Genomic DNA, 12811 nt, shown 5'->3' with positions numbered 1-12811 from the left:
GTGATTAGATGTCATCACTTCAAATTAACTTCCAAGACCAGATGATAACATGGTCTGATTTCTCTTAGAAACTATTCTTTTACTGAAATTTTTCTTTATTAGTGTCTTCTCTTTGCTAGCTAACCAATTTAAGGATGTGTTAATTCATTTTATGGTGTGAAAATACATTGTTCACAATACATTTAAAGCTACAGCTAGTAAATTCTAATTGATGACTGACTAGGGAGGGCTTGCATAACACACATGAACTCTGGGATTCAAGCCCTAGCATTGGAAAAAATTTTAAATAGATGAAAATGATTTGGATAAAGCTGTAATGTAATCAAATTCTTTGTTAATTTGTTTTGCCAGTAGTCATCTGTAGAATTGGTATATAAAAACAGAGCCCAGAAACTGACATTCTGTTTCACCACACATCATGGCTCCTCAAGAGTAATTTCTCTGTGTAATATAATAGTGTGGATTTATTGAACATTCCCATTCAGTTTATTTCTTATTAATATACAAGTTAACCATATAGATATTTATCTGCATAAAGGACTTACATAATACTTGACAACGTTTTGAGACTTCTAAGTGGTGGAATGTGGGATAAAACTCTGTTGCATGCACTTTGCTCTTTACCTGAATGGTTGTAAGTTGTTGTTTTTTTTTTTTTTGCCAGTCCTAGGGTTTGAACTCAGGGCCTTTCTTAAGGTTAGGGCTCTACCATTTGAGACACAGCACCACTTCCAGCTTTTTCTGTGTATGTGGTACTGAGGAGTTGAACCTAGGGCTTCATGCATGCTAGGTGAGCACTCTACCACTAGGTCACACTCCCAATCCCAAAATGTTGTGATTTTTTTTTTGGTCGTGGGGCTTGAACTCTGGGCCTGAGTATTGTCCCTGAGCTCATCAGCTCAAGGCTAGTGCTCTACCAGTTGAGCCACAGTGTCACTTTCTTCACTTTTCATTATTAATTTAATACTCCATATTGCATTTTATTGCAACAAGGAAGCCAAAGCTCCATGCCCCATGGATTCCATTTCCTGCTAGGTGTTGTTTTTGCCTGAAAGCATTTGATAAGAAGGGTTGAGTTAGGACTTTTGAAAATGGGAATTATTAAGGTTGTTATATACAGACTTGGGTGATTCAAATCTTACATTGCATTCACTTGGAGCTCAACCATAAAATATATTCCTTATCTTCAAATTTATCAAAAAGTTCTATTCAATCTATCAGTTTAAAGTCTGTAGCAACGCTTGCTTTTTATGAGAGAGTTTATTATTAAACATTATTGTAAATCTCTGGGTTTATAAAACACCTATTTACTACTGTAAATCTACCAGTCCAGTTTCCTTATTAGATACAATTGGCTTGGTATCAGCCTGGTATTGGTCTTTTTTGAATCTTATAGCCATAGATACACACACACACACACACACACACACACACACACACACACACACGAAAAAAAATATACTCCTTGCCAATCCTGTTTGATTTTTGGCTATCTCATGTTGAACAACAATCCAATAAGACAGTACAAACTCACTCATACGGTATAGTGCATATCAGATAATATTCTTCCCAATAAACAATCACTACATAGTCATCAGTGTTATCTTACCAGCTAGTTTTTCTTACATATAGCAGCCAATTTGGTTTTATGCATTGATATCCTGTGGCCTATTCAGGAAATCGAAAAGGCCTGGAAGATGGTGGACTCGGCCTACGATAAGGAGCAGAAAGCCAAGGAGACGATTCTGGCCCTGAAAGAGGAAATAGTGAACCTGACCAAACTCGTGGAGCAGGGATCTGGTCTGTCAATAGACCAGGATACCAAGTAGGTCATGCTATGCACTGAAATTGTTTGTGCAGTTGCTTTTCCTCCTGCAATAGACAGGCTGGAGTCTTCTTGAAAGCTTCTCTACAATGCAAAACTTCTGGTTGTTGGATTCCTAGCCACTGTCTTCTATGTTTCACTATTTCATTTTCTTTATAACATTCCCTTTCTCTACAATGAAGAAGGAATCTGTGGTTACATTAAAGCTATGGCTCTATAAGGATCGGAACCATAGTTCCCAAATGAGCAAAGTTCCAGATGGAGGAGTTTTGTAGGAGAATTGGAAAGTGTGAGGGGAGGGGAAAGAACATTAGCCTTGACAGTGTGCTTGGGCATCACAAGTTTTGTTAATGAGGAAGAAACATTTGGGCGTGTAGTGGAAGGTTTCTCATTAAACATTTCCATATGTCAAAGAGGTTAGTTAATAAGCGCTGTCAAATGACTGTGTTTTGAGCAGTTGTTCCTTGGCTGTCAGCTCTGAGCACCTGCAGGGTGAGTTCTCCCTCCATTTCTTCTGCTCAAAGTGGCCGTGCTCCAGGGTTGCTTTGTGGCAGAGGCTGAATGTCATGCCAAGTCAGATGGAATGGTTTTTGAGATGTGGAGGTCATAAGTAGACAATTCTAATTTGTGGGCATTATCACAGTCCCTTCTCAAACCTACCACCATGAGTGATTTTTCCAATTTTTTTTTATCCTGGGAGATCATCTTACCTGGGCACATTTATTTGGGAGAAACTAATCTGTTTGGGTGACTGTCGAGAGAGAAAAATGGTCAATATTAATTGCTTATGCATTTGCTTTATATTGTACTTTATCCTTAGGACCCTATCCCTCTAGTGGATATACTAAACAATAATTTTGTGAGTTGACATCCACTGAAAGAGGCAATCATAGCAATATACTTTTATTTCAACAGATCAAATGACAGAGATGTGGGTAGTGTCATTTCCCCTAACTTTTCTACCTCAAATTCCTCAGAGATAATTGCTCACCTTTATTTTACTGGGCTTTTATAAAAATGCCTGTAAAAACGAGGTGCCGGTGGCTTAACACCTGTAATTCTAGCTACTCAGGAGGCTGGGATTCTGAGGATCTTGCTCAGAGGCAGCCCAGACAGAAAAATTCAAGAAAGTCCATGGCCAATGAACCAGCCAAAAGCAGTGCTGAGATACGGCTCTAGTGGAAGCAGTAGCCAAGCAAATCAACAACCTGAACAAGTGTGAGGCCTTGAGTGAAAACCTTTGATTCCCACCCCAATGCTTCTAAAATGCACACATACGCATGTATATACAAATAGAAACTGTATTTTTCTTAAACAAAAAAAGAGATTGCATCATGCACACTATTACTGGCACTTCTTTTCTGAGAGCATCCCTCAATAGCTCCTGTGTCTGGGCCCAGGGAGGGTTTTTTGTTTTTTCTTTTTTTTCTGTTCGTGGAATAGCATGTTCCATGAACCTGTAGACGTTTCCCAGGAAAACAGAAAGGACCCCTGAGAAAATGAACATTTAGTCTGAATCCTGTGTCTTCTTCCTTTCTAGTATCCGAGATTTACTGAGGTTCAAAGAGGAAGTGACAAAGGAGCGAGACCAGCTCCTATCAGAGGTGGTGAAGTTACGGGAGAACTTAGCCCAGACCACGGAACAGCATCAGCAGACAGAGCGTGCCAAGGAGGACGCAGACCACATCATCAATCAGGTCTGCTCTGCCACTCAAGGCGGGGCAAAAGGCATCAGCTTCCAGAGGATACCCTGTCCTTCCGACTTCCCCTCCCGTCTTGCTCCTTTCTCCAATGTACCCCCTGTGCCTAAATGAACCATCTGCCACCCTGCTTGCTTCTCTGGTTTGTTTTCAAGAGAGCAGTTTTTCTTGAGTTGTTCTTTGTCTAGGCTCTAAGAATTCACTAAGGCAGATACTCTGCTTATACTCAGGACTTGGGCAGGTATCCCTTGTGAAGGTCAGAGGGCCCAACATGAGACATGATGGAGAAAGAGGTTCCTTTTGTTTCCTTTCCTTTAGGAAAGCTACCTAGAAGAGGATAGACTCATGGACTGGGGCTCTGGCTTATCTTTTCTGATAAAGGCCTGGCACTCAACTACTTGAGTCATACCTCAGTGTCTGACTTTTTGCTGGTTAATTGGGGGTCAGAATTTTTTGAATTTGTCTGTGCGGGTAGACCTTCTGTTCCAATATGGCAGCCACTTAAGCCATAGGTGACACTGGGCACTGTCCTTGGACACATTTTGCTCAAGGCAAGTGCTCTGCCTCTTAAACCACAGCATCTCTTTCAGCTTTTTCTGCGTGTATTTTACCAAGGAATTGACCTCAAGGCTTCTTGCATGCTAGGTGAGCACTCTATCACTAGGCTATGCTCCCAGCATTGACATTGAACATTTTGATTAAATATTCAGGAAATAAAAATCAAGATCTTTGTGCTGGTATCACTTTAAGTCACTTTAAGTGGGTACTATAGTTGTGTAGTCAGACAATGCCAACATCACTGCACTAGACCATGTCCACTCATGGCTATATAGTATTCTGATGTGTGAGGAACATAACATAATTTGTTCTTAACTTCAATCCTCAGCCTTCTGAGTAGCTAGGATTACAGACAGGAGCCTCCAGCTCTGGTATAACTGTTTGTGAAGCCAGATATCAGATGCCGATCTGAGAGAAAACTTGAGACGTGAGCATAACAGGGAAAAAACAAAGGCTTGTCATAGTATGGTAGACATCCAGATACAATCATGGTTTTAGCATAGTTTTGCAAGACCCAGAATCATGCAGAACGATCTTGTATTAGGAGAGCTGTATTTGACTTACCCATCCAGATTTAACATCCTAGAACCCCAGGTTCCTGTGATTACTTGATTGCATTCCCTCCCACGAGTTTGTTCCACACCACCAGGTTGGGCCTTTGGTACCAAGGTCCTGAAAATAGCCATGATGAGGTGGGTTTAATCATCACGATTCAAGCCTGATGATTCCACAGGGGAAAAAGCATCTGCAAAGTGACTGATCTAAAAGTGACCAGCGGGAGAGAGGTATAGGACCACAGCTAGAGGATACCAGTCCCAGAGGGAGAGTCACCACTTGCCTCTCTGTCCTTTGTGCACCTCACAGTACCAACAAGAAATCCAGCATCGTCAGAACGAAGCTTCACGCGAGACTCGGAAGAAGGAAAAACTGGAGAAAGAGCTCAAGCAGCTCCAGGTTGACATGGATACGAGACAGACAGAGATCAGGGCACTGCAGCAGTACGTTCAGAAAAGCAAGGAGGAGCTGCAACGACTGGAGCAGCAGCTGAAGGAGCAGAAGGTGAGAGAACTGTGAAGGGCACTGGTGTGCCTTCTGTTCCAGTAGGTGACACTTAGCATTTATTAAAGATTCAGAAAGTGAAGACTCTGCTGGTATCATTTCAAGTCCTCCACAGCGACGTGGCAGGCAGGTACTGTAGTAGTGTAGACAGACAATGCCATATCACCTGTGCTAGACTGTGTCCACTCATGGCCACGTAGTATTCTAATGTGTTACAGGTATAACACAATTCATTCTCCACAGGTTCAGGTCTCAAGTTTAGAAAACCCTATTTAATTTTTACACATTTTTGGTACTTTTAAAAAAAACAACATTTCTCTTCTGTGGCCATTTAATGGAATACAAATAATTTTCATCTGTCATTTTTCTCCTTTCTTCCTCCATCCCTTTTCCCTCCCTTACTCCCTGTCTCCCTTCCTGATTTCCTTGCTTCCTCCTCCCTTCTCTTTCTTCCTTTCCTTCACTCCCTCCCTTCTTCCTTCCTTTCTATTTATTATTTTATTTTGACAGTGGGTCTCCTATGTAGCCCAGGTAGGTCCTGCATTCTCAAAGCTCTTGTTTCAGCTTCCCATGTCCTGGGATTATAGGTATGTACCATTATACTTGGCTTCCTCCTTACTCCTTGAAGAAGCACTTCATTAAATTGAAAGTCATTTCTTAATATTTTCATCCATGAAGCTCAGGAAGTTTATTTTAAAAATTACCAAGTTAACAGCACTTTTCTACTCTAAAAGTAGATATTACTTTGCATTTATTTGACTGTGGCTTTACTCTTTTATATAAATACTGAATAAAATACACAGTGTTCAATCTCTGCAAGAAAAATACAAGATTTTTTTTGAACATGGAATTGACTAGAAAGGCTTTTGGACACCATGATAAAACTACAGTGCCTCATTTACCCAATCATCCAGAAACAAGGACATATTAAATCCACTAGCACAACGATGTTCATTGCAGCACTATTCACCATAGCAAAGATATGGAACCAACCCAGATGCCCCTCAGTTGATGAGTGGATCAACAAAATGTGGTATTTGTATACAATGGAATTCTATGCTGCTGTCAGAAAGAATGACATCACCCCATTTGTTAGGAAATGGAAAGACTTAGAAAAAATCATTTTAAGTGAAGTAAGCCAGACTCAAAGGAACTTAGGCTCAATGGTTTCCCTCATTTGTCATAATCAGTAGAAACCTTGGGCTGTCCTAGCAGAGCTTTACAATAGAACAAAATCTAGATACATAAGGCCATATAGAATGATGCTAAATGAAAGGACCTCCAGGATATAGAAACAAAAGCCATATTACAAGTGATGTCCTTAATGTACTATGTTGTCTCTCATCTCCTTTGCTGTCCCTTGGCTATCTCATATTGTTACAGTATTTCACTTTATTATTTGATATATTGTATATATGCATATTTGGTTATTTGAAATCAGATAGGGAAAACAAGATGAGGGGCGAGGGTCGGGGGAGGGAAATGGGGATCAAGACATGAGAAAGGGTATCAATATTTGTGAAGTAATGCACCTTCTATCTGGTGAATATAATGTAACCCTTCTATTAATTACAATAAAAATATACAGAAAAAAACTACAGTGCCTCTTGCAGAGCAGCATTTCGCCTACATAGTTGGTGATATTTGCCTTGGTCCTGTTGGCAGGAAGTTGAATGTGTCTTCATTTTTACTTTTTGCATATATGGAGGACAAAGTACATAAGCCAATTTCTCTTCTATTTCTTCTTCCTCACTCTTCCTCCCACTTTCACTCTCTCTTACACTTTTTCTCTTCCTCCCTTTGTCCCTTTCTCACTTTGTTTCTCTCCCTATCTCCCCTCTTGCTTTGAACTCATTTGATATCACCCTATCTTCCATAGAGCCCTCCCAAAGAAAAGAATTCCTAATTGGGGCCGGGAGTTTGGCCTAGTGGTAGAGTGCCTGCCTAGCATGCACAAAGACCCAGGTTTGATTCCTCGGTACCACATACATAGGAAAAGCCAGAAGTGGTGCGGTGGCTCAGGGTAGAACACTAGCCTTGAGGAAAGTCCAAGGACAGTGCTCAGTCCTTGAACTCTAGCCCAGGACTAGCAAAAAAAGACACAATGTGGTACCAAGGAATCGAACCTGGGCCTTCATGTATGCTAGGCACATCCCCTACCATGAAGCCACATTTCCAGCCCACAGTCCTTTATTATTATAAAACCTTGTCTGCTCAAAATAGTCAACTGAGGAAGAGAAAGGTCCAGATGACACAGGAAGCAGACAGCTATCACTCACTCCACATCTGTTCCATGGTGTCCACTTCAGTTGGGTTGGAGGGGGAGTGTCTCTGTGTTGGGGCTGGGAAGTGTTGTAGGCATGTTAATATTGGATTTACTTGCAAGATTCAGCTTCAGAGTCCCACAGCTGATAAAACCTATTTGAATCTGTAGCTCATTTGTGGTGATTATAGCAATTCTTGCATATGCAAAGCCTGCCAAAAGGCAAACAGGCATTAAAATATTTATCCACCACCTGTGCACAAGACTTCCAGAGGCTCTTCTGGGGGGGCTGGGGTTGGAGAGGAGAGGCTCCCTGCGTCATTCATTAGAAAGCAGGATTTTCTCAACCACTTGACATTCATTGTATTTCAGTGCGTTAGTAGTTTCATCTGGAATAAAGAACAGTTTGTGCAAACATTAAAAAAAAAAGTTGTGGTTGCTGTTATTTTTCCTGGAGGTTTAGGGGGCTCCTGTGTGCATTCACAGACACACTCTAATCAGATTAAAAAGACTGCTCCTGCCTTTCCTGCCCCTGCAGATACTGAACGAGAGGGCGGCTAAGGAACTGGAGCAGTTTCAGATGCGGAACGCCAAACTTCAGCAAGAGAATGAGCAGCACTCCTTGACTTGTGAGCAGCTGGCCCAGGAAAACCAGCAGAAGGCGCTGGAGCTCAAGGTAAATACCAAGTGCCAAGTCTGTCCCTAGCGCTGCCATCCTCAGTCCCCAGGCGGTTAGGTTTGCCTAGTGGCTGAGCCCCTGGTTGCATAAATGATTAGCTGTAGGAAGAAGCAGGTGTAGGACTATAATGATTGCTTTATGCCCGGAAGCAGGCAGCCTGCTAACTTCCATTCTTACAAAATTACAAAACTGATTATTGATCATAGGCTTATGCAAATGCTTTCCAAAGCTCGCTCAGATGTTCAGCTGTGTAATTAGCTTTGCAAGTACCCACTGGCCCCCCGGTTAGAACCATCCTGCATGTGTGAGTAGTAAAGGATTCAGCTGCTGTTGGACGACTTCAGCAGAGGAGGTAGGATGGGAGGGCTGAGGCAACGACCACCCCTATTAGCCATTTGCATCCAGAATTCTGATTTTTTTTTTCAGTCGTGGGACTTGAACTCTGGGCCTGGGCACTGTCCCTGAGCTCTTCAGCTCCAGGCTACTGCCCTACCCCTTGAGCTACAGCGTCCACTTCTGGTTTTCTTGTGGTTAATAGGAGATAAGAGTCTCATGGACTTCAGTGCCTGGTCTAGCTTTGAACTGTGATCCTCAGATCTCAGCCTCCTGAGTAGTAGGAATCCAGACATGAGCCACCACGTCCGGCTTGGTGATCTACTTCTTGATCCATTCCTCCACATAACCTTTTTTTATTAAAGAATTTATTAACATTGATTTTTACATCATATTTCAAATGACGCATTTAACAAACAAGTATTCAAGAAGGGAATCTCTATATACAATCACCGGCACTTAGATTTTAGAACATATCTATGTATGTCATAGATACTTATTAATCTATGAAATAAAACATGTCTGTAGAGTCATAAATTTTTATGTCTATGTAGTTGTGTTTATAATTCCAGTACCATGTCCATAACATTGGGTACGCAAATATTGAGTCCTCGCTCTTGTACTGTTTGGATCTAATAGCCACATATTAAGGATACCATGCGCCTTTTGTTCCCTTGGTCTTGTCTCACTCAACATGATTCGCTCTAGAGTCATTTACTTCCCTGAAAATGCCATTATTTTATCTTGTCTGTTGGCTATGTAGAATTCCATTGTATATATATATATATATCCATTATATATATCTATGTATATCTATGTATATCTATATATATATCACATCTTCTGTGTCCATTCATCTGCAGTAGGGCATCTGGGTTGTTTCCATCACCTGGCTATTGTGAATAGTGCAGAGATGAACATAGCTGAGCAGGTGTCCTTATCATATCTTGGGTTATAATGTCCTTATCTTATCTTGGATTATGATGTTCAGAATAGATGCCCAGGAGTGGTATGGCGGGATCGTGGGGAAGGTTTATTTTCAGTTCTTTAAGAAACCTCCACACTGCTTTCCAGAGTGGCTGAACTTGTTTACAATCTCACCAGCATCTCCACAACCCCGCCAGCATCTATCATTGAGTTCAAAATCTTGGCCATTCTTGTTGGGGTAAGGTGATATCTTAGGGTTGTTTTTATTTGCATTTCCTTTATGACCATGGATAATGAGCATTTTCTCGTATGCTTTTCTGCCATTTTAACCTCTTCTTTTGGTAATTCTCTCTTTAGTTCCCTTGCCCATTTAGTGATTGGTTTGTTGGGTTTGCGGGGGGGATTAGTTTCTTGAGTTCCCTGTAGATACTGGATATAAAGCATTTGTCTGATGTATTATTGGCAAATATCTTTTCCCAGTTGGTTGGTAGTCTTTCTACTTTAAGAAAGTCTTTGTTTTTGTCTGTGCAGAAACTTTTTATTTTTAGGTAGTCCCATTTATTGAGTCTCTCTCCAATCTGTTGTGACCCCGTGATTCTGTTCAGGAATTTGTTGCCTGTGCCTATGAGTTCCAGTGTCTCTCCAACTCTATCATGTAGCAGTTTCAAGGTTTCTGGTCTGATATTGAGGTCTTAGATCCATTTTGAGTTAACAGCATAACCTTTTGATGATAGTTTTGGAGAGCTTGACTAGAATACTTTTCTGCCTTGGCTGGCTTTGAACCTAAGTCCTCTATGTTTCAACCATCAAAATGTAACTAAGATTATAGGTTGGAGTCCCCAGTGCCTAATAAATCTAATGAAAGTACATTTGCACATTTCTACCTTGGTTTGTGTGCATCCTAGAGGTTTCTAGGATGCCTGAAGTCTAAGCAGGGAGTGTGGATTACTACAGAACCAGAATGAAAAAGGGCTTTAAGGTCAACTAAACTGAACTCTGTGGGGTGAGGTGGAGGAACCTTGAAAACAATCCAGAGTATGTTGATTTAGACACACTTCATCTGGAAGCAGAGATGAAGTAACTACTTAAATCACAGTGTATTAGCCACTAAGATAAAACTAGAGCTGAAAAACTCACTAAGTTATACCTTGGTAAGACAAACAGGATACCTGGAAAGCTTGAATATCCCTGTGACAAGATCCTAGCCCCATGAGATTTGGTGTCTAGCAATACTCTGCACAGCCAATTCCCGTCTCTTCCTTCTCAAGATAATTGCAAATGATTGCAGACAAATCCTTGACTGCTTTTTCAGTCATTTCTAATGGCACAGTTTTGTTTTTAAAGAATAGTAAAAAAAATCTATAAAACTTGAAGTCCACAGACGAAAATCTGGAGATTTCTTTTGCTCGGATTATTTCTGATATAGGCAATGCCAACCTGTGCTCTGCCCATCGGTCTGAATGTACACTCAACTGACAGACTTTAAGGAACTAGGAGAACTTATTTAGTCTTGGTAACTGGACTATAGTGGCCCTGTGAGGCCAGAAGAATGCTTCAGTATTTGATAGTATGTCTGATAGTATTTGCATGCACAGGTCATGTATTTGTGCAACTACTCAGTCTCCTTGTTTGAGTCCACAATGAGATGCTCACTTGAGATACCAGCCTTTTTATTATTTTTACTTTATATAGCTGAATATTTTCCTCAGTGAGCAGAGTTTTTCAATTTCTCTCAAAACCAAACACCCCGTGTTTGGATTTAATCTCAGAGCAGCTTTACGCTGACATCGGAAGACTTGGCTTTGATTGGTTTGGAGTTTATCCTCTGTCAGTCCCTGGCCCTTTACTTACTTTGCATTCCCAGTCAATTCTCTCTTGCTAATTGCAGGCCAAAGAGGAAGAAATCCATCAGATGCGAGTGGATATTGGGAAGCTGAACAAAATTCGAGAACAAATCCACAAGAAACTGCACTTGATCGAAGATCAAAAGGGGGAAATAGAGCAGCAAAAGGAAACCTTAAAGAATCAGATCTTAGGATTAGAGAGAGGTAAGCCATTCTTTTTTTTCTTGTTTCCATATCTTGGAGTTCATTTTGCTTAGCATCATTTAGGTAAGCCATTTTTCACTTGATTAATTTATGAACCTATCATTAGTGATTGTTGTCTTGCAACCTAGGGTCCTGTGTGTTCAAACACACATCGTGCCAAATAATCAACACAACATTCAAACTGCCAAAATCCTCCCAGCCCACTAGAAAATCAGTAGGCACATTTCTTTTTCTCTTTTGGTACCAGTATTGGAGCTTGAACACAGGACCTGCAGCTCTCCCTTGTTTTTTTTTTTTCCTATCAAGGCTAGTTTTCTGCCACTTGAGCCAACACCTCCACTTTTGGCTCTATGCTGGGTAATTGGAGATAAGAATCTCTTGGATTTTTCTGCCTGGGCTGACTGGCTTTGAATGTAATCCTTAGATCTCTACCTCCTGAGTTGCTATGCTTATAGGAATGAGCTACCAGTGTCCTGTTAATTGTTGAAACTCTTAAAGCTAACAATGCAAGTCAATGAGCCAAAAATTAGCATTTTCTTACATAGCAACAGAGTCTATACTAAAGACTTAATTGTTTGTACCTTTAGGGTACATAAAGAACTCTAAAAAATATAAATACATATTTGCATAGGAAAAGCACCTCAAAGAGATACTTCAAAATCTTAAGTAGATTCTAGTTCATCAGTTTTTTTCTCTTTAGCTTATCTGTATTTCTAACTTTAGTCTATATTTCTGCTTACTTGTATGATAAGAAAAAGATTAAGAAGAATAAGGGTTATTTGGTTAGAGAAACAAAATTTCTGCTTTTAGTCCTGTCATCTCTTGGTCACATGGCTTCAGCTCTCTCAGTCCCCTTTCCCAGTTGTTTAGTGGGACAGGTAACACACTTTACAGTCATGAAGATTATAGGTCAATGCACAGTTAAATAGCTACAACCAGGTAGCTATACAGTTTTGTGTGTGTATGTGTGTGTGTGTGTGTGTGTTTAAACTGAAGTCAGTTTGGTTTTGGCAGGATTCTCTTTTAGGCTCACACTACATTCATTATTCTTTTTTCTATTTGGTGACTTAGAGGTGGAGACTTCAAAGAAACAAGCAGAACTTGATAAGAAAGCCATGGATGAGCTTCTGAGAGAAAGGGACATACTAAATAAGGTGCGTTTGTTTTAATGACAATGGCACATATCTTTTTCTAGAGAAACAATATCTGCCTGGAATCTGTTATTTGGAGGAAAAAAAACCTTGGAGGCAGATAGAAGTAGATTAGCATAAATAACAGTGCTTAGCTTTCCTCTAAACACCCTGAATTGAAAGTATATCACCACCAATGGGCACAAAAGGACTTTGGAGAATTAGCATGTAAGCCCCTGAGTGTTCAATGGATTTTGTTTCATTGCTAGTGTGTTATGTGGCATTCTGA

At 40.6% G+C, this 12811-nt stretch overlaps 1 protein-coding gene across 1 annotated transcript in view; it reads left to right on the top strand.

The window, feature by feature from the left end:
* The window catches only part of Cfap58 (cilia and flagella associated protein 58), a 90336-nt gene that overhangs the window by 4110 nt on the left and 73415 nt on the right, over positions 1-12811 (top strand). Inside the window, exons 3-8 of the mRNA XM_090345934.1 lie at positions 1677-1825; positions 3366-3522; positions 4948-5142; positions 7944-8081; positions 11233-11392; positions 12464-12546. Coding sequence (XP_090202060.1) covers positions 1677-1825; positions 3366-3522; positions 4948-5142; positions 7944-8081; positions 11233-11392; positions 12464-12546 — 882 coding nt within the window. The remainder of the gene's footprint in view (positions 1-1676; positions 1826-3365; positions 3523-4947; positions 5143-7943; positions 8082-11232; positions 11393-12463; positions 12547-12811) is intronic.

Source organism: Megascapheus bottae, chromosome 15, assembly GCF_031878675.1.
Source record: "Megascapheus bottae isolate mThoBot1 chromosome 15, mThoBot2.hap1, whole genome shotgun sequence".
In the NCBI taxonomy this organism is placed as follows: domain Eukaryota; kingdom Metazoa; phylum Chordata; class Mammalia; order Rodentia; family Geomyidae; genus Megascapheus; species Megascapheus bottae.
Note: the sequence above shows the minus strand (reverse complement) of the source record. Positions and strands in the feature narration are given on the sequence as shown.